This window comes from Labrus bergylta, chromosome 5 (genome assembly GCF_963930695.1).
Source record: "Labrus bergylta chromosome 5, fLabBer1.1, whole genome shotgun sequence".
Lineage (NCBI taxonomy): Eukaryota > Metazoa > Chordata > Actinopteri > Labriformes > Labridae > Labrus > Labrus bergylta.
The window spans coordinates 28,685,789-28,708,873 of record NC_089199.1 but is presented as its reverse complement, the minus strand read 5'-3'; the positions used below and the strand labels follow the sequence as shown (position 1 = coordinate 28,708,873).

At 41.7% G+C, this 23,085-nt stretch overlaps 1 protein-coding gene across 1 annotated transcript in view; it reads left to right on the top strand.

Moving 5' to 3' along the window:
• Positions 1–23,085, top strand: part of LOC109988166 (copine-9) — a 143,694-nt gene that overhangs the window by 17,325 nt on the left and 103,284 nt on the right. The window contains exon 3 of the mRNA XM_065955365.1: positions 11,238–11,284. Coding sequence (XP_065811437.1) covers positions 11,238–11,284 — 47 coding nt within the window. The remainder of the gene's footprint in view (positions 1–11,237; positions 11,285–23,085) is intronic.

Genomic DNA, 23,085 nt, shown 5'->3' with positions numbered 1-23,085 from the left:
AAACATCACATGTAGCTGCCAAAAAAATGATCTGCCTGGTTTGTGAGGTAAATCTTTCTCTGCTGTAGTGATGGGAATTCAAGCTTGTTTTAGTGATCAGGGTCATTTTGACCAGCTTAGTCATAATAAGAGCTATCGTTTTTAATTTATTTATTGCTGTGTCTGATAAAAATGGCTTAAATTAAGCCACAAAGTCAGTGTTGTTCTCCGATGTGCAGACGCTAACTCGACTGCGCGTCCCTTTTTTTCTCTCTCTCTCTTTCTGTTGTCCGCCTGTTTGTCAACTGAAAACGCTTCATAATAACATAAAGCATGCATGTGTTGTATTACGACATTATGTACAAGAGGTAATTGTGCTTAAGCACGGATAGTCCTGTGTAGTGTGACCGCAGGCCGTGCCGGCCAGCATGGGATTGGCGCAGCAGGAGGCCAATTGTGCTTGAGTACGGCACGGTACAGATGGCCAGTGTGACCGCGCCCTAAATGTCTTGTTCTTGTCTTGGTCTCGGAGCTCTCTGGTCTCGGGTAGGTCTTGGTCATGTTTAGTATGGTCTTGACTTCAACACAACTGAAATCTCTCCACTAATGCATGTCCAAAGTTCCTGTTTGTGCGTATGTGTATTTTGGGCCTATGTGTGTGAGAAGCATGTCTCTCAATAAGAGTTGAGGGACGAGTGTAAAACCAGAATTTACTTCAGGGGGTCCTGAGTATGATGGACTGAATGAAAAAAAATCATGATTGTTGCCTTGACGTGCAGCTATAAATTAATCGTTGACATGTTGGTTTGTCCCTGTGTGTGCTTGCAGTTGTGTTAATAAGTGTACTAGTGTGCCCCTTGGTGTATTTTTGTTGAGTTTGGTTGTGTATTCCACAGCGGGTGTGTTTCTTTGTAGCGCAGATAAAGGAAACTCAGATATCGGTGTCAAAGCACAAACAGAAAATGTCACCAAAAGAAAAGACATTCCCTTTGAACGTTAGTTGTACAATACAACCCAACGAATCCCGTCTGAGCCCCCCGTGTTTCTTTGTGTCGGACACGACAGAAAGTCTAGTCATAACAAATCAGGTCTAACCGGCGCTCTCTAACTTTTAATCCTCCTGAGGTGGAGGTGCTCTGTGTCCTGTGTGCTGTATTGTGCAGCAGTCAGAGCTGCACAGGCTTATTTGTTTGATAACCTTAAAGCCTGAGAGCCGTGTTGAAGAACGGAAAAATGTTATGAGCCGGAAATCTTTTAAAGTTTCTGCGATTCAACTGAGGAGTAACAAGGACTAAAAAAAACTTTATTATATTCAAACATTAAAGGCAGGGTTGGTAGTTTTCTCCAGATCCACTTTTTAAGATTTTGCTTGAAAGTGTCTTTAGGTCCTGACAGAAATTAATAACTCATGTTCTCTGAAAAAGGAATGAAGAAAATCCGTCATCTGTATCAGTCTGTAAGCCGGTATAAACTTTGACCAATGTCTGCCACGAGGTACCAATCTGATGAACCAATCAGACGCCTCCCTGTCTCCCTGCTCGTTCTCTAACTCGTGCGTAGTCTATCCCACACTCAAAGCGAGTCACCGATGACGGAGTTTATACTGTGAGTTTGTCGTTGGCCGTTGTGAGTAGTCAAATAGTTTTTATAATTTTTATGTATTATGATAAAGTTTAGTGTTTACTTACCGCTGAATGAGACACGAGACGACGTAGTTTCTACACAATGAAAGCGATGAGCTGAGGTCCACTTCTGGAGCAACGGTGCTCGTACATGTAAGTGAGGGGGCGTGGCTTTTGAGGGAACACAGAGGGGAGGGGCTTGGTGCAGACGGAGCACTGAGGGAATGCTACTTTCAAAATCATGCTTGTTTTCAAAAATTACCAACCCTGCCTTTAACCAGGAAAAGACAAATAAAAACCCTTAAGGATAACCGAGTTGTGTGTTTGAATGAGTTTCATTTAATCATCTCACCTCTGTGAGCAAATAGGCTAGCTAGCTTGCTAATTAGCTTAGCTTAACATTCTGTTTATCAAGTAAAGACATCAAATAATCAGCTACCATCCAGCAGAGAGTAAATATACGGCATCATCAGCAAATAAACCGTGGTCATATGTTTCAGGTTAGTGGATATGCATGTAGCAGGGAGTTGATAAGATAACATGGATCAATACGCAGCGGTTAGCTTCCACGCTACATATGTCCATCTAACTTCTTGTAGAGCTGTTCCTGATGAGGAGACAGTGCAGGATGTGGTTATCTGCAATCAGTGTCTTTTAAAGAGCGATCAGTGTTGGTTACACCGCGTCAGGCAAACCAATCAAATACTAGAAGGAGCAGGACTTGTCAGCCAGGTAACCAAGAAACTAGACGCCTGTCAGATGATACTAACAGCAACAAAAAAGTTCATTCATGAGACCAGATTGCCTGCACCTTGCTGCTGAGTGTTGTGAAAAAATGAGACACTGCCCGTCTGTCCCACACCATGGAGATTTCCTTTTTGTAGCCAAATCAGAACATTTTCTGTTTTACTTTTTAAAAGCTTGTATACACACTGCAGTATAAAAAAAAATTCATTACAATTGTCATAAATATTAAAACTGTCTGTCTGCAGTTATAAAAAATACATCTGTGTGTTTGCCCAGCCTGAGCTACACATTCACACTGATGCAATCACCCCGACACATAAGGAATCAGGGATAGCCTAGTTTACTCAAAATGCCTAATTATGCAGCTGTCTCACCCTGTCGTCTATCGTTTTGTTACCCTCATCTGCACATCGTCTGTGGCTACAGTAATTTCATAATGTCTTTACTCCCTGAAGAGAAGTTAAGTGACAATGTTCAAAAAGTAAAGTCCACCACCAGGGAGCTCTCACTCAAAACAATAAACAAAAATGACATTGAGGCTGGCGGGGAATCATGGGAGTGATTCTCTCTGCTTCTCCACTCCCACCCCCGATGAAAACAAACTCCAAGTTGACCGTAGTCAAGACAAACGGGCGAAACCGACCTGAGGTGGAGAAGATGTTTACTGACGAGCTAATGTAGCCAAGTTTAATTTACAAGACGTTTTTTTTTATCACAGCAGCACATGAAGCAACGGAACGACAGCTTTCAGAAGCTGCTTTCTTATGCAGAGGTCTTTGACATAACATCCAATGTTTCCATGGCAACAATAAACATGTCGTGTCTGTCATGGTGGCAGGCACGACAAGGCACGTCCAACAACACTTTACAACTATAAAGTTATGGATTTCTCTGGTTTTGATAACTGTTGGAAATATTTGGGGTGATGTTAGTACTTAACGAAACACAACATTTTTTATTAATTTAGATATTTTGGTGTGAAATTTTTACATATTACAAAAAATGTTTGGGCATAAATGAAGAGTGTACCCACTTCCCCAGGCACCACTACACCACTGCCCACATCCCCCCTAACAAACTCTATAATAAAGAATATCTTTGTCATGAAAATTAATTTCAGTTCAGTCTGTCGATTTAAAATGCGATTCTGAGACTCCCGTTTAGAGACAAGAAGTTCTTAAATAACAAACCACATTAGAATAAAACTCCCACGAAGTGTTGATCCTTGAGTAAACTGTAAATTAAAAACAAAGAAAATCTCATCTGATTATTAAAAAATGTTTCAGAGGGTTTTAGACAGGCAGACAGGAAGGAGAGTTTTTTCACGGCTATCAGAAAAGATTAAAGATATCTTATAATGTTCTGATATGAATCATGAGCATCAGCTCAGTCAGCGGACATCTTCAGACACTGACAAATATCTGCTTTACTGTTCCTCCTCTTAACATGCTGAAGGATTAACATCATCTTAGCACATGATTTTATAGGTGTTCTAACCTAAGGAAGGTATCATTTATGATATTAAAAAAAAATACTGGCGATCTTATGATTGTAATGATAATCCATCCATTATCTATACCACTTTTCCTCTTCGGGGTCGTGGTAGGCTGGAGCTGATCCCAGCATGTCTTTAAACTGTGGGTGGAATCCCCAGGTAACGGGAGAGATCATGCAAACTCCACACAGAGAGACTCCTGTCCAATGGGTATTCAAACCGTGAAACTTCTTGCTGTGAGGCGACAGCGCTAACCACTGCACCTCCGAGCTATAAGCTTTATAAAAAAGTTTATTAAGTAGAATCTGTGATATTGATGCCGTTTAAAAGATCATAAAGAAATATAGCCACAGATCTATTTTGGGTTTGCCCTCATTCAGGTAAGGACAGGAGGCTAACAGGTGAGGACAGGAGGCACACACATGCACACACATAATCCTGCACACAGTCAGTCAGCAGGCCAGGAGCCCTTTGTTCACACAGTTCATACATTAGTCTTTGTTCCTGTTGCCGGGCGGAGGTGGAGAACCATGATGGAGCGTAATGATTGTGTCAGAGGGGTCCTGAACTTCAAACCCTTCCTCCCCTCAGGGGGGGAAAAGCTGGAAGCCGGACTCGCTGTGACCTCAATGCCCCCTCGGCTCTTTCAAGTCCCTGGTTAGAGGCCTCTATCCGAGCCAGGCCGTCCGGCCGCAACAGGACGGGGTCGATACCTACAGATAATGTCACGCAGCATTGACAGCCTGTGATAAATGACTGAACCTGCCCACGAGGTAGATCCTCAATAAATGCTAACATTCTGTATTGATTCCTCACAGACTGACTGATGCTAAGTGGATCTAAGTTAGAGGTCAGCTGGGGACTGATTTGAAGAAAACAGAGAACTGGTTCTTCAATCATAATTCAGAACTCGATGAGTAGTATTTGCTGGATCGAATGGTTGTTCCATTTGTCATAGCTCTTTGAACTCTGCTATTGAGATGATATTTCTTCATATCACTGCAATCTTTACAACCTTATCTAAAAGCCTTTTTGATTTGTTTAACCAGAGTTATTAATGAAAGTAGTGGAGTTGTGTTATGAATACAGAAAATGGTCCATTGGTTTTTAGCTAACATACTGGTCCTGAATTACTTCATACAAAATGTCTGAAAATTCAAGTAGCCCTTTTTTTAATATATATATATATATATATATATTGTTTAATATTTTATTTTTTAGAAGGCAGAGGTGGGGAGTGAGTCCTTGCCCCAAGTGAGGGTAGGATGGGCGATGAGATTGACGGACGGATTGGCTCAGCGTCGGAAGAAATTAAGGCGTTGTACCGAACTCTTGTGGGGAAGAGGGAGCTGAGCAAAGCTCAAGATTTACTGGTTGATCTTCGTTCCAACCCTCACCTATGATCATGCACTATGAGTAGTGACTGAAACAATAAGATCACGGATACAAGCGGCCAAAATTAGCTTCCTGTGGAGGCTAACCTTTACAGATAGGGTGAGGAGCTTAGAACATTGGGGAGGAGCTCGGAGTAGAGCCGCTAGCTTCCACTTAAGGTGGTTCGGGCATCTGATTAAGGTCCTCCTGGACGCCTCCCTTTGGGGTCCAACAGGGAGGAGACACGGGGATAGACTCAGAGTTCGCTGTTGGGATTATATATCCTGATTATGAATCCTCCAGAAGGAGTTAGAAAATGTTGCTTGGTAGAAGGAAGTCTGGGTTAAATTACTGCGCTTGCTGAAGAAAATGGGTGGAAGGCAAAGGCGTTTTAAAAGTTTAATCTAAGGAATACAGTGCCTAAATTGTTATTGTGCTTATTGTAATGACATCTAATTTTCTTAAAATCTGAAATCTTAAGTAAGAAGTATAAGCTAGGTTTTGGTTGTGGGTGGCCAACCACTGCAACCCACCCCCGATTTTGAACACCATATCTTTCATAATGTACAGACAAATATATAAATCTTGATGACATGAGAGAATGACTATTCACCTCTCAGCTGTAAATGAATGAGGTCTCTCTGACTGTAGGAGTCTCTGGAGGTCAGTTTCTATAATTAATCACAAAGAATAACTCTTGAAACATAAATGTGAAGAACCCATTCAAAGCATATGATAACTACATATCCCCAGACAAACATGAAGTGATTTTTAATGTTTAATGATAAGTATAATCTAACATCCATTTTTGCCCATCAATTGTTCATTGTAATACCATTAACAATCTTAATTATGTAATCATACTAATTAGCATGCACTTACCATTCATGCTACCATTTATAATTCAATATAAGGCAAAGGAACAGACGTCATTGTGCTTTCAGTGCCTTCATTTCTAGTGACAGCTGCACTTATCTATATTTGAATATTATCACTGAATCATATGTGTTATGTGAAGAGAGTTAATTGTCCCACTTAGAGAAAAATTGTCATTGGAGCAGGGTATGCTTTAGGGCAGTCTACTTGTGATGGTACCTCAGTGACCAATCAGCTGGATGATACAGACCAAGCAGTTAATATAAACCATCTCAACTATATATGTTCCTTTCTGGTGTCATAAGCAAAAATGCTGAGCTTCAGGCTCCATTAAAGGGGGTTCAATATCAAAGGGCCGACATCATGATGATGCCATCTCAACTTCTTTAACACACTCTGTGATTAAAAACTTTTTTAAAGGTAGAATGTACAACTTTTTGATCCAGTAGATCAAAATCGCCCTTGAGCACCAGCATGAAACCAAAACAAACTGCTGTTTGATGGCACCTCCGCTGTTCTGAAGCCTCCGCTCTCCTCCAGCGACACACCTCCAACCCCCCCCTCCAATCGCATTCACACAAAGGAGTTATGAATTAGAACGCACCATAATTAAGCACCATTAAGCGCAAGCGGCGGACAAATTTGTCCTTTGCTTGAGCTGCAATCACCTATGCTCTGCATTGTTGTGTTAGCATGCTAATGTTAGCACACTTTGTTAGCTCGTAGCTTCATATTGTACATAAATTGACACAGAATGACCGAGATCTAAAAACACTTACGTGACATCCAAATAAGCAATAAGCAAATGAGTATGTTCTTCTTTTCACTAGTCCTTGACTAAAACATACTACTCAACATGATGTAAACACGGCTCTGACAACAGTACAGCTGGCGGGACTCAGGCTTCTTACTCATTGTAGACAGTCATGACTCTGAGACATTTACACAGGATAGACTTGATTTCTTCTGTATTTATGTGTAAAATGTTGCACATTCTTCTTTTAATATTTACTCTATTTAATCAGGGTCAAAATAAAATATGCAGTCTCCCTATAGGACTGTTTTCATGCATGCAGAAGAACAGCTGATCTGTTATTCCATGTGATTGTGACCCAGATGACACTGCGATGGTTGACTACGTCTTGAAAAGCTTCCTTCTAAACTATATCTACGAAAAAAGGCTGTAGCTGACATATTTACAGTCTCAGCTGGCTGAGTGCTGAGCCTTCATCTCTGTGGAAATGTCTGTGAGATCAGATTTTTGACTGCAGCTATCATCTGCTCAACATCCTTTAGGCGGGCAGCGCTGACCAGGAAAGAATCCTCCTGATGGGTTTCTCCTCACATCGATAATCCAGCTCACAAATCTTTGCTTCCACACTAAAAGGGCCCAAACCACTTTGAAGTTTTTGCACAGAAATATAGAAACCCATTTTTGTAATATGCTCCTCCATTCGTCCATCGTTACTCAATTACTCCATTCAAATCAGTGATACAAGATTTTATTTTTTAAAGTACATTTATGTCCTATATTTTGCACTCATACGGTTTCTCTAGAATTTTAATTAGCTATCCTTTTATGTGAGAGAAACTGCATGTCATATAAAAGCAGCTGGAATAACTCCTTTGAGTAAAACAAGTCTCTTGATCAGTCCAGCCTGTCCCACTATAATTCAGATTATTTAAATGTCTCTATTGTCATGTAGTTATTTTTGTTTTGGGGGTATGTATTTCATTCATTTTAATTTGGTTCTTCCTGGACTTGTTAGGGAAATGTGGCTGACATGACGTCATGAGATATTTTTGGGTAGAAATGACACAAATACACTTTGTAAGATTTGAGTTTTTGCAGTGAGTCAAACAGTTTCTAATCCAGCTGTCAAAGCAACAATAGGAATTCAATTTGGTCTGCTTTGGCGCCCACCAAAGGTCTCTAAGTGCAACTGCAATGTTGTAAGTCACAGAGTACCCTTGTCTTCCTCTTGGCCTCAGCCATTGTATCAAACAGTATCGAGACGGGCTAACTGGCTATATGGCAGTAAAGCAGTACGGACTTCTCTCCAAAGAGCCACGGCCCGCTGTCAAACTTACATAGTGCTTTAAACAGGAGACTGTGGAGATCTGTGGACATGAGAGAGACTCTATTCTACCTGTTGAAAGTTGTTTTTTTCACTTCATTTATTTATCTAATTAGGACAGTGCTCATTAATCAACATGTCAACAAAATAGTATCCTTGTTAATATGCCAGAATTAGCACAAAAGCTAAATTTCATCCGTAATCCTAAAGCAGGTCCAAACAAAAACAAAAACAAAACATAAAACAAATGTACAATTACAGGACAGTTTGAACAGAACGACACACACAAAAAGCTCACAGACAATTTTACAAACAAATAAGACACAGTCAGTTGTTATCCTATTAGATCAACTATTTAAAGAGGCTGGGCGAACGTGAGGAAGCTACAGAGGAAACACGTAGTTCTCTCATAATAAAAATATAGTAAAGTTATTCTCAGTGAGCCACAGACTTTGGACGCATGGCTGAAGGTTGTGGCGACAATGCACAAATTCCTATAATGAGGAACGACCCGCCCAAATTCCTCCCCCCATACTTCTTAAATATATATATATATATATATATAAATAAAAACACATCAAATCCAGTATAAATGTTTTAGGAGTGCTGGTTTCATCAAGTAAAGGACATACATAGTGCATGTGACTGTAATGGATGGTGGCTTGTTCCTGCCAAACACACACACAGCCACACACACACCCTCGCTCTGCGATGCCCTTACAGGCTTCACTCTGTGTTTTTCTAGCAAATGGGATCAGCTTGCCGACCGGCTCTAAACTCTCGACCTCTGCCTCTTTTTCTCTGTTACCGTATTTATTAATTTAGCTTGACCTTGTTTTTCTTCCTCCTCCCCCTTTTTTTTTTTTTTACCTCCTTTGAAGAGTAGAGTAGAGAGCATCGGGATGCTCGGGTCCCAGTAGAGGCCGGGTCGTCCTGGTCGACTGGCCTCCTGTCCTACTGAAGGCAGAGACATGAGGCTTTCTCTGCACTGTCGGCCTTTTCTCTGCTTCTCTGCTGCTTTCATGTGAGGGGGAGGAGGAGGAAGAGGAGGAGGGAGTGGGGAGGAGAGATAAGAGGAGGGGAATGGGCAGGAGAAGAGAAGAACCAAGATATCATGAAAGAAGATATGAAGAGTAAAGAGGGGAGAAGAAAGGAGAGGCTTGGAGGGGAGAGGAGGAGAGAAGAGCACACATAGAAGGAGACGACAAGGTGGAGAAACTAAGATAGGAGAGGAAGAGGAGGAAAGGAAAAAAAAGGAGGAAAGAGAGGGAAGGGTAGGACACAAGAAAAGGAGAGGAGAAGAAGATAGTGTGTGTGTGTATGTGAGATGGGGCGGTTAAAGCGCAAGGAGAGATGATATGAAAAAGAAGTGGACGAGATGGCATATAGTGGCAAAGGGGTAAGAGAAGGTGAGGAGGAAGTGTTAGGAGATAAAAAAAGGGAATGAGAAGCAGAAATCCAAAAACTCTTCATGTCATTTCTTACTCATCATTTCTGCATCGGTCAGTCTCAATGTTAAGAGTGCATCTTTTTACAGACGGATCAAAAACAGAAATAGAGCCATGAAGTGTAAAGTGTGTTACATTCTCAGGATATTTATGTCCTAAAAACGGATTTTTAATAGAAGTGATGTATTGCCTTCAACCTTCAGGAGGCCTGAGAGTCCCTGAGTGTTTGGACGACCCACTGAGCTGTCAGCTGACACACAGCAGTGTGATGCTGAAAGCTCCTGTGAGTGTGTGTGAGTGTGTGTGAGTGTGTGTGTGTGTTAAAGCTGGAGCTGTATGATGTCCACATGTTGCTCCTTTTCATTTCTAATAGTGTTCCTTGTTTTGTGTAATTTAGTGTTAGAGGAGATCATTCTCAACAGTGTTGCAGTGCTGCATTTAGTATCTGTATTGATGTTGATTTGTATTTAAATTTCTGGTCCAACACAGTTTTATATTTTGCCTCACGTCTTGGCCAAAAAGTTGCACTAGAACACACGGCAAAGACTACAGCCGACGGCCAACCACCATGTACGTTCTGCGCATGCATGAGAGGAAATAACTCTCCATGCCAGCAGGGGGCGGTAGTCCGTTGTTATGATAGGAGAAGACCAATTTTCACACCGCTGTCGGTCACCAGTCATATCATAGGTAGCCTACTAATGGAGAATAATGTCTGATAAATAGCAGAAAATGGCGCTGGGCGTTGTCAGCTCTTGGTCTTTTAGTGGAAAAAGAAAAGAAGAGGCGGAGGAGACAGATCAGGAGAAACCGCACTAATGGGTGAAAGCATGGAGACTACAGCGGCATGGTCAAGGGGCTTTACTGAACCTGAGAGGAGAGCTGGAGATAAATGAAACCTCCGAATAGCCAATCAGAGATTCCTCTCATCGACCACCGATTCAACATGTTGATCAACGAAAAAAGACCGTAAGGGGCCGATGGAGCCGGGCACATCGCTCACTGACGGTCCAACTAGGACCAACGGCCGACGAGCTCCTGGGTGTGTCAGAGCCTTCACACTGAACAAAACGTATTTCTGCTCTAAAAAAAACTCCACCGGGAACTTTTTACATCTTTGTTAGGCTCTTATTGTGATCCAAAACACCTCCTAGTATAGACCATAGGATTAAAAATGTTCTAAAGAGATAATTGTGTTTTGAATGAATGAGTCAACTTCTTGCTGAAAGGGAGACAAAGATGGAGGGAGGGATTTGTTATCTGGTTTGTGGCTGAATCCGTTTACCAGCTGAATTCAGCCTTTAGTGTACTTGATTATTGTTCTGCAGCAACAACACATTCCTTCCAGGTACAATCAAAGTTTAATCATTTTCATTTATTTTTCAGAATTTCATGCCTTATGAACACGGTTCCTTTTGTGAATATTTATTTTTAAAGGTTCTCTTTAGCTTTCTTGTTGACGCTATCTTTTATTTCTTTGAGTAGGAACTCTGCAACTAACAAGCAAATGACACGGCTACATATTGAAGCCATGAACTGCAGAGCTGTTACTATGATTATTGTTATTAATCATTTTGTTGAAAGTGTATAACATTTGTATATTTGTGTCTCTCCTCAGTGGTGGTGTTGTACTTGCAAGGCCTGGGCACCAAGGAGTGGAGAGAGGTGAGTGAAACGTCCTAAAATCCTAAATTCAGATTACATTATTGTTTTGCTTTATTTGTTTATCTCAAAATGAAAAGTGATGACTGTGCTGAGCAGAAGGTTTATGTTTTGCCTGAAGAGCAGTTGGCAACTGACAACTAAATGTGGTTTTACTGATGCTCTTACTAAGGAAGGCTACCTTAGAGTATACATGGCTTAATACAACTGTTAATGCACAACACAATTTGCATTAACACAAAATAAAAGCCCAAAACGTTAAGTGTGTGTTGGTAGCATTTAAAAAAAAAAGAAGAATCTTACAATTTGAAATAGCCATGCAGTCACTTTAAAGGTACAACATGTAGAATTGTATTACAATGTTTAAATCAAAATACGTAAATTAATACAAAATTGACTAAACCTCTGTTTAATTTTCTGTAATATCACGATACGATATTATCATGATACTTGAGTGACGATACGATATTATTGCGATTTTAAACATTTTGCGATCTGCTGAGAATAGCGATACAATATATTGTGATTTATCTTCTTTACTTGCATATTTTGTCCACAGAAATTAAACTAAATCAAGAACTACTCAGTCTCAGTTCATTCATCTCACTTGAAGTCCTCGAGCGCACAGACTGACCAACACTGTGATAAAACTAAAACCCTGTAAATTTTTTTTTTTCTAAAATATTGATACTAAAAAAATCCCCAACCTCTACCTCGGTTTTATTTTTGTTGTTGTTGAGAACTTACATTAGCTCAAATATTTCTAACAGTTATCAGAGCCAGAGAAATCTGTAATTTTATAGTTTTAATGGGACGTGTCTTTGTCGTGGCAGCCGCCATGACAGACACGACATGTTTATCGTTGCCGTGGAAACACAGGATGTTACATCAAAGACCGCTGCATAAGGAAGCGTGAGCTGCTGCTGAAAGCTGCCGTACTGTCGCTGTAGGTGCTGCTGTGATGGGTTGGCAGAGAGAATCACTCCCATGATTTATGTCTCTCTTTTGTTGTTGTTTGGATTGAGAGCCCCCTGGTGGAATAATTGACATACTGTGCGTTGGTCTGTAAATTGGTCAGTACTGTAGCAGCGTCTATTGTTTTTCTGGCACCATGAGCCTCTTTGTCACTTGTGTTCATTTGTTGGTATTCTAACTAAAATCTAAAGTTATTCCCTTTGTAACTGAAAAGCAGCAAGTGTCTGCAAAATGCCATTTTCTTTATTTTTCTGTATCCAAAACAGTTTACAGATTCAATACCAAATCACACTGTGCTGCAAGTGCTGCAAGTATATAGCCTTTAATAAGAACACTGCCATTATTATCAGGACTACCCTTCGAGCGGTATTGAACATGAATGAATGATCTTCCACCTCACCGATCTTTAAAGCTGCACCAATTAATGAATGTTTTAAGTAGAGATCAATGTGCTTCTTGTTATGTGGTGACAGTCCCATTAAACATCAGCTGATCTCACCTCAGCACTAAGGAGCCTGTAGGTCTCTTAAAGATCTGTTCTCAGCTTTAAACGCTGGTGAGAAAGCTCTTAACAGATCATACATGTTCTCTTACCTACAAAGTCCGAGGGCTTCGGGCGACTTCTTGTTCAGGTGATCTTCTGAAAATCTTTTGCTTATTTTTTGGCATTAAGGGAGTAATATGTAAGATATCTACTAAAATAAATCATAAAATGACCTTACTATATGATCACACATTTAGGAAACATGCTATGTTGAAGTGCTTGCTCGGTCTTCTGACAACAATGCAGCAGCCAGTATGTCCTCCTTCTAACTTTAGATTCTGGTCCTGAATGCTCTGGATTTGTTTGGACCAGAGAAGGTAGGCAATTTAAAAGCACCTTGACACAGCCGTTTTGGACGCCCCTCGGTTTGCAAACCAACAGGTGTTGCAGCGATGGTCAAGAGAAGTGGTTCAGATAGAAGAGATTGTACCCGACCTAAAAAGCCTCTGCATGTTTCTAATAAGCTCCACGAGCGGATCAATATCGGAGATGCTTTTGAAAAATGGAGAGAGGTTAGAACACAGAAAGCTTTACAGACCCATGCAGAGCTGGATAAACACTGAAGCTTCAGTGTCCAACACATGGCAACCTTCATGCACATCGACTCTAAGGAGGAGGGGGCGGGGGGAGACAGCTCTCGCTGATGTTTTGAATTTGGACTGCAGTACCCATTTTAAACACTAGGTGTCAGAGGTTCTTGTTGCTTCTTTAAATTGTGGTATACACACTAAGACATTTCACACACATTTCAAGAATAAAAACAAATAGCTCCTGGGGGACACCCTGTTATCAGACTCCCTGTGATGCTTATAATAAGGATAAATTAGTATAATTTATTCTGTAACCATACCTGACACACACATTCAGAACTATACTTTTCGTCAAAAGAAATTGATGTTCCAGCGGTGCCTGCTGTGTGAAATTCACCACCATCCACCAATCAATACTTACATGGAGGTATACACTCCATTCAATTCAGATTGTGTTTGTTCAGCTGGGATTGAATTCTGATTGGCTATAGGCCTAATGCAACACCTCTGCTGCAGGCTCCATCCATCCATCCATATCTCTCTCTCTCTCTCTCTCTGCTTCTTCCGGGCTTGGTGGCAGCAGGCTTAGCTAGTTAGTCCAGACCACCTTTTCCCCAGCAGCATGTTCCAGCTCCTCTTTGGGGAATTCTTTGGTATTCCCATTCCAGATGATATATGTCAGCCCTCCAGGGGGTTCTCCTTCTATCCTTCTACCACTTGATGACAAGATCCAAGATGTTACCCAGGAGGCAATCTTACCAGTGTCCTGAACTCTACTTGCTTATAAGCTCCCTCTAGATGTCAGAATTTCTGTTTCACTCTCTAGGAACCTATTGCCAAACTGCAAAGGAATCTTAATTGGCACCCAGAACCAAAAGCTTCCCTTCTCAACCTCTTGTGATTTTGCCCCGGTGGCTTTGTGCTCATCTTATCCCTTTCGGGCAGAAGTGTTGAGACTCCGACAAAGTCTCTTGTTCCAACCTGCCCAGAGAAGACCTTCATGTCCCATACGCCTTCCCTAAACTTTACGACAAGTCTGCATACTTTGTCAAGTTTCTTCCATTGAAAACTGAGCTTAACCAGCAGAACTGCCATTAAGTATAAATCTGTTCTCTTAATGTGCCGTCTGAGTTGGAGGATAGAAGACACAAAGCTTTGAAAAAGGCACAGTCATTCAACAAAATGGCAACAGCTCTTCACAAAAACAAGGTTGTAATCAAAGGTAAAAGCATCCCGAGGCACATTTATTTGAACCCAAACAAAGTGAAATCTAAAAATCGTCCTGTGCATTCTTCCAGTAAGGTCAGAACTAAAGAGTGTCGAAGCAGACGTGGAGCAATATGTCCTGAGATGGTCACGCTGATCAGAGTGTTTTATAGCAAACACAATGCAATAAAAAACTAAGCCCTTCTGTCAAGCCTCAGCAGCTGAAAATAGGAATTCATAAATTGGAAAATCACCCGAGACGCTCAGAGAGGTCGGCCCTGATATACTGCGTAAACATATAGAAAACTAACCTCCCTTTCTCGCTCTCCTTTCTGCGTCAGTGACTCAAAATCGCTGTTCTGCTGTAATTTGTGCTCTTTGTTATCAAAAAAAAAATCAGTCACATCTCAGCGGGGGTCCAAACACACACACACACACACACACACACACACACACACACATAGATCTCAGAGAGCCTCAATCTGTCTCACAGGGAGAGGGTGCTTTGAGGAGAGCTATTTACACTCACACACACTATTTGACATTCAAAAACACACTGTAAAAACAATAGTCAATGCACACATGGAGTGGAATAGATCAGTTTACAGGTAAATTACTCTGAAACATGTCACTGTAATCTCAGCTAAGTGATGCAGAGTGGCAGCTAGTGTCACAAATCAATAGCTATATTGAGTTAAACTGTACAGTCCTGGAACCTGAAAGGCACCTGAGTACGCAGGCTGGCTTAGCATGGGGTATCCTGTTGGGCGTGGGTAAAAAGATGGAAAAACTAACTGGACTACATTATTTCTAATTGCCTACACTAGGCAACGGCATGGGTTGCAACAAGATGCAGATGAAAAAAATATCTGAAAATATCAAGAAAACATCAGAAAAGCTGACGGGTTGCAACCTGGCCAACCAGTTTGCCCTTTGAGTTCTCCACAGGAACTGTTTTATTTATTTTTATTTCACCTTTATTCGGCCAGGTTCGTCACATTGAGATTGGAGAGTGCTTTTTTTTTCTCCAAGGGAGACCTGGCCAAGAAGAGCAGCAACACAGAGGTTTAAAATATCAAAGTCACACCATACAAAAAAGTCATCATCATCAGATCAAATTGTGGCATTCAGAAAGATTGGATTTATGACTTCTCTCCTTCTCCAGCATTTATCCTGCTGGAAATACCTTTGAAATTGGTGATGTTTATATCCTGCTGCTTGTGCTCGACCATAGACTGTACTGTATGCACATGACCGGTGTGATCTCAATGCATCACCTCTGTCGCCCCCCGGTGGTGGAATGAACTTCCAAAGTCCATTCGATCTGCAGAGTCCCTCTGCACCTTTAAGAAAAAGCTAAAGACCCAGCTCTTTCATGAATACCTACTAACTTAATGATGATGGTCTCCATATTATTGATGATGATGATGGTAATGACGATGGTTTTTGTTTGATAAAGACGACTTATAAGATGGTTTCTATACTGATTAGAGCTCTCAAGAACTGCCCTCAATCTTGTGCTTTGCCTCTGGTCACTTCCTGTCAGCACCTGTGTGTCCAATCAGACTCAAAGCTGATCGTTTGCTCTTACTGACATTGTTTCCTTTTTTCTAGATCCTTGCTTGTGTTGTTCTTACTCTCTGATGTACGTCGCTTTGGATAAAAGCGTCTGCTAAGTGAATTGTAGAATGTATTGAACCTGCTTCATTATGATTTTTTCCGTTCACCAGTAACTTGTTCTGCATTCTTTTGTTGATATTGGTATTGTGTCGAACTACTGGAAGCATTGATATAGAGGCAAACATTTAGTTATTGTGATGTATGATGGACTTGTCCACCACTTCTGCGTTGTTCTTTTTATGTAATGTTTTGCCTCCTGAGACCACCTCCCTCCCCCTCCCTCTCCCTCTCCCTCTCCCCCGTCTAACAGGGATAGCCTTTCGCCGTGAGGTGCATGTGTGAACAAGCAAGTCAGGAGGATTTCAGGGGCAGTCTATCTGAAATATTCTAGAAATGTAAGGTGTGCAAAAGTGTGAAAAAAACAGTGCACTTTTCCCCCCTTACCCTCACATGGCAACACTAAAAGCTGGTAACGACCCTGTTGGACTCAAGTCTTCAAAACAGCCGTTTCACTAACCAGTGGTGGATGTCACTTATACAGTCTATGAGCTACAGCTACATGCAGAGAAGTTTATAAGAGAGGCAACAAATGATCCTTGTCCTTCACTCTCCTTTATTCCTTCTCCTTCTCCTTCTTCCTTCCTCTACAGCTTTATTGACAGTGTCTGACTAAAAACCGATTTCTGCAATTCTGAGGTAAACTTTACAAACTTCAGAGTCTACTGATAGGAACATTTCATTTTGCTGAGAGCGATAGAGCAGTAATCCTATCATCGATTTAGAAACTGTACAGGATAAACTCTCAAGCCTCCATCTAAGCAAAGATACCCTAGTTTAAAAAAATAATCAGCCTCTTGCTTCTGTTTGAAGATAAAAGTTTATCTGGGAGCACGCTAAACTTTACTTCCCTTACCGCCCCTATTTCAGCAGAAAGCCAAATCTTTCCCCCCCCTCTTCCCGGTCCTTTTCACTGCAGCAACATAGGCACATGGTGTGGCTGTGAACATGTTTTCTGCATGCTCTTTATTTTTATAAATCTGGGCTGATTGAAGAGCAGAGGAGCTTTCTTCAGGCCTGGGTTGCCAGGTTGGAGTCCAGCCACAGTTGGAGCTCTTCCATATGGTTCCAGGTCCCACTCAGCTGCCCACTTCCTCTGTTTACAGTCTCCTTGGACAGTAATATAGCTGTCTGTCAACAAGCGAGAGGAAACAAGCAAGCGTCCCCTGCGGCACATGTATTGTAACCAGCTTGTAGTACGTGGGCTGTCTGAACACATTGGCAGATCGGGCCTCCGGCATTTTTTTTGATGCAATTAGCAGAAATCTTATTCTCACATTAATGTGGAGAAAATAATTACAGCTCTGCCAAAAACAAACTGACTTTTTTTAAGGTGGAAGAAACTGCAGAGGAAAGTTACCCAACAAGAGGAGACGCTGTTGAAAACAGAGCTCATTAAACGATACCTCGTCAGTGTGTGTGTGTGTGTGTGTGTGTGTGTGTGTGTGTGTGTGTGTGTGTGTGTAGAGAGACAAAGACACTCATATTCCATTATATGAAACCCATCTCCCACCAGCTCTCATCTCTCTCTGTGCTCGGCTTGTTACCCAGAACACCTCTCTCTCTTTCCTCTTATCAGAAATAGTTTTACTTCCTGGTTTGTTGGAGTTGTACTTTCTCTAAATTGCACCACTTTAACTCCCCACCACTCTGCGACGGTCCAGGGGGCTCCAGGGGAAAGAAGGTTTATTGGAACTACTATTCTACAGCCTTAACTACAAGTTAATTATTTTGCACGTACATAAGATTCCTTGTAGTTTGAACATAATTGGGGTTATGAAACTCGTATTCTCTCGTGGTACTTGTCATTGGTAAAAAGCAAACAAAAGCTGTCCTGAGGTAGAAACAAATTAAGCAGCTGTTTAGAACCTTATAGTCCGGAGAGGCCCCTAAATAAACTGACAGTCGGGCCCCTTTTGGGTTCCCTTGATTATTTCTGTGAATATTCTAGGGCTGTTTTAACATTAGGAGTGATTGTTTCTTTGAATGCTCCCCCCCCCCTCCCCCTCTCCCCCGCTGCTCTGCGTTCACATTAGTTACGTCGTGCTGTACGCTTGCGTTTGTACACGGTCCGATCCAGCAGGTGGCAGTATGCACATAGATGGTTTGCAAATCTGCAAAAAAAAAAACAGGAAGAAGAAGCAGCCACTCGCAAACTATAAGTCCATCGTGCTAACTGTGTGGATGTTTTTGTTATTTCTGAGACGCCAACGACGGCGCTCTTCCTACTTCCACATCCAACGTGCAGCTCAGAGGATGAAATGGAAATGTTGTACGCTGCTAACTGTGCACCCCCACCGCGCCCCTCCCCTCAAAAGGCTTCTGTCTTTTGCCAGGCCGTCGTTGTAAATAAGAATCTGTTGTTAATGACCTGCCTGGTTAAATAAAGGTAAAATCAAATAATGAAGCGTTCACTAGCTGCGCTGATACGACGGTTTTCAGTGGTTTAATTGAGTTCACTATTCTCTCCCAGTTTTCCTCTCTGGAAATGTAAGAACTGTGCATTTTGATCATTGCACAGCATTTGCTTAGTATAAGAAATGTTATAAACCACAGGCCACACTTTCTACAATGTAAGACCTTGAGAATGATTCTTTTTTTAAATCTTGTTTATCTGAAAATGGAGGTTGCCGGGGCCCCAGGAGAGCCTGGTCTGGCCCTGGAAAAGTTATTAGTTGTTTTTTTCTGTAATGTGTTACTTGAAGAAGTGTCTCCAGTTGACACTGCTGCCTCTCTCTCTCTCTCTCTCTCTCTCTCTCTCTCTCTCTCTCTCTCTCTCTCTCTCTCTCCCATGCTTCATTAGCTCATTTCTGACAGTGCCTGCCTGCCAGCCTAACCTGTCCCCCCAGAAGGCACACAGCCATGCTAACCTACTTTTTTTCCAACAAGTTCTGGGGAATAACAATAATAATGATGCTTTCCCCCGTTTCAACTGTCATTTTGTGTCCAAATTCTCGGTGCATTTTTGGATCCCTGATCCGTTGGGACCGACTCACCCTCTGTCTGTCTCTGTCCTGCTTCCTTTCTGACTACACTCTCCTCGACTTGCAGACAGTTCATTACAGATGCAGTAGACTCAAATACAGAGGAAAGCCACCCTGAATGACGTGGTGTTGCCTGACTGTGTTCATGCACACACCACTATCCTGCTGAGAGGCGTATACACACACACACACACACACACACACACACACACACACACACATACATACATGTACACACACACATACATACATGCACATAAACGAAGAAAGATTTATGTATTCTCTTGTGTTGGAAACCCTCAAGTTTCACTTAATTCTTCAGCCACAAAGAGAATAGTTCGTCTGAACTCATTACAGACTCCTTTTCTTCTTTGCTGCATCATGTTTGATTGAACTTGATGCCACTCAGCAGCTTGCGAGGAAAAGAGCCAAAACGTCCAGGACATTTTTACTGGTTGCTTTGCATTAGCCTCAAGATGGTTGATCCGAGTCTGATGAACGTATACTTACATTACCTTTTTTTTTCTTTTAGATTAGTTACATCAGGGTGTATCGGCTCCTTAGTGACCCAGAATGGGAAAAGTGGTATATGTAATGATGGATGGATGCATGGGTACAACATTGCTCGTGTTGCTTCTGCATGGCTGCAGAGATTTAAAGTTCCCATGAGAAGTTTTTAGCTGGCTATGAAACACACGGAAATTACAACGGATGCCTCTAAACCAAACCAGACCATCAGACAGAAGATTTCTTGTTTCTATGCAGTTTTTTTTTATATTCATGTAACCCCCTGCTGGGGGGTAGGTGTCAGATTGGTTGAAAAAGCCTTTATAAAAAAATGTATGCCAAACATTCATAGAGAGTTACATGTTAAGACATTTATAATACAGAAGGAAGAGATTTTTTTTTTTTTTAAAGAAACCAATACTTGCACAATTGACATAGAGCTGCTATCACCAACATGCTGTCATGGGCTCCCTTTAAATCTCCTTGTTGCTGTAATCAGAGGGCGCTGATTATCAACAGGCAAGGCAGGCAACTGCTTGGGGCCCCAGGCTAGTAGGGGGCACCTGAGGGTGGACAAACATAAAACGACAGCAGCGTAACCGAGTCGAGTGCACACCACCGTGAGTCAAAGTTGCCATTGCAGGGCCCCAAAAGACTCTATAATTTGCCACTGTCTGTAATATTTATATTATTCTCTGTCGTTCCCGATGCAACTTTAACTAAACAAAACTTTCAGTGCTTATCTCCCTCAATCTCTCCTGTTGATAACAAACAGAGCGCCCCTACAGGCCTGGAGGACTACTGCTGAACAGGCTGGATTTGCAGCATTTGCAGTTGTTCTGAAGTGTGTTTTTGACTTTATATGGTTTATTTAGGCTATTTGTAGTGTGTTTGATGTTAATGCAGTTGTTTAAGATTATTGCAGGATGTTTGTTTCATGTGCAGTGCCTTTCACGGCTGCATTTGTTTTCGGACGTTTGCATTTGCTTTTGAATGTGCAGCGTTTCTGAATATGCTGCGCCTTTTTATGAATGCCGAGCTTTTGCACCTGTTGGCCACCGTATATGAAAAGACAATGATGTTTTATTGTCTTGCAATGTAACAGTTTAGTTTTACATTTCTTTAACAATTACACAAATAAAAGGTTTGGCCCTGTAGCATGAAACAAATGAACATTTCTTCCCTCTAATTTCATTCTAGCAAAAAGGCCATTTGCACATTCAAAACTGTAATCCTCTTTGTTGCACCAGCTCTGTAAAATTTACATATAAGTATCTGTGCTTAAGGAGAAGGAAGGAAAATTGGTAGAAAAAGCCAGCACAGTGGATTGACAGTCATAGTAAGTGATTCCAATTTTTGGAACTATGATTGTTTTCTTAAAAAGAAAAGATCCTTTCATTTGCATACAAGACAAATGTTCTATCCAAGCTAAACAATAGGAATCTGACAATATCGATACAGCATCAAATGTGTCCTGCTTGTCACAAGTGCACGATGTCAAAGATGACGTGTTTTTTAAGTCGTACATACTGACATGGGCTACAAGAGAACCTTCTTTTCCTCTGCACTGATCATCAGCTGGAGGTGATGATTGAACTGTTTCTCTTGGTCCATACAGATACAATTAGCTTGTAGCTACAGCTTGTGTCATTATATTTCAGTACCTTTTGGCAACCTTTTAGGGCTTTCACGCTTGCAGAAAACTCCTGAAAAACTATTTCCAGGAGGAGCTGTATGTGTAACAGCAGAATTTCCATCGGAGGGGGCTGAGAATGCAACAAGGTATTATCTGGAGAATATAGCTCGAGCCAATTGGAGGGGGGAGTGATGTTTATATACTGTGACTGGAGTCAGCGCCTTTACTGTCTGCCCACGACCGCTACGATCTCCGCACATATAATTAAACGTCTGCATTTTGTTTTCTGTTCGTCAGTATGTTGTTCTCCGCTCTCTTGGTGACATTTTGATTCCGCCGAACTACACGGAGCATTGAAATAAAGGCAAATGTTCTCATAATAGCTTTGTATAGCGGACTCTGTTGCTTCGTCTGCTTTTTTTTTTTTGACCTTGATGTAGTCCTTGATAATAAGTGCTTGTATAAATGTATTTTCTAGCAGATAGGGCTGCATACAAAGGCCACAGCACTGCTCAGAAGCCTTTGTGTTGCCCATATTTCCCCCATGAGCAGATTGGTTTGAACTGAAGATATCACGTTGCTTAATGAAATCCACTCCTCCAGGGATGGGATCAAAACTGACTCAAAAGAGGACCCAGCTCCTCAGCATACAGTGTTGTTTCTGTCTGGGATAAAAACGCTCAGACTTCACAGTATGGACGTCACATGGAGGCAGTTGTTAGCACTATTGCTGCACAGAATGAGAGCTCGGGCTTTACATCCTGACCCTGCATGGATTTCCTTTTGTGTGCTTCAGTTTTATCCCAAAGTCCAAAGACATGCACACCCGGCGCTCTGAATTGATGGAAAGCGCTCTAGTCACCCATGACACTGTGGTGGAGAGCTGTTTTAGCCATGAAAAACAGATGGTCCCCTTCTCATGCTGGAAGGCGTTCCTCATGTTCATGCTGAAAGGACAGTTTCTACATGAGGGAGCCGAGTGGGTTGCAGCTATAGCTTAAACTATAGTATAGCTCTATTCAGCCTGATCAATCAAGGCGCGCTGTATTTTATTCCCCTGTGACGTCTCGCCTTCGCTATGAATGCCATTGAGGTGTCATGGCGAGAGAGTATAGCTATAGCATGCTGTTTCTCTACATTTCAAGACTTCACAGACCGGTACACCGATATAACGCTGTGAAGGGATCAATATGGATGTCCAAAGACGTGATGACGGCGGAGCTTTGTCTTTATCAGGCTCGGTTGGGCTTGGAGCAATGTGGGAAGGGGGGGGGGGAGAGACAACAGTGCTTTGACATGTTTGGGGGCAAATGAGCCTATAGTGTGAGTGCGCCCTTGATTTCAAATAAGCTTTCCTGGTTAAAGGCTTTATATGTGATTTTTCACCCTTAACTATAATAGAAATCAAGTATATCCTCTGAAAATAGCTCTGTGAGTCATGACTGTCTACAATGGGTGTAACACCCGAGTCCCACTGTCTGTGATGTTTTCAGAGTTTTCAGAGTCCTATCTTCAGTTTGTTTACATCGCCGGGACGGCCGGCTGACTCCTCCCCTCGTGTATAAAAGTTGTTTAATTGACTAGAGAAAAGAAGAATAACATACTGTACTCACTGCTTAACTGTGTTTCTAGATCACGCTCATTTCAGGTAAATTTACATGCAGTGTGAAGATACCAGCATAATAAAGATCGCTAGCATTAGCATGCTAACACAACAATGCAGCGCAAGTTGTTTTGGTTTCATG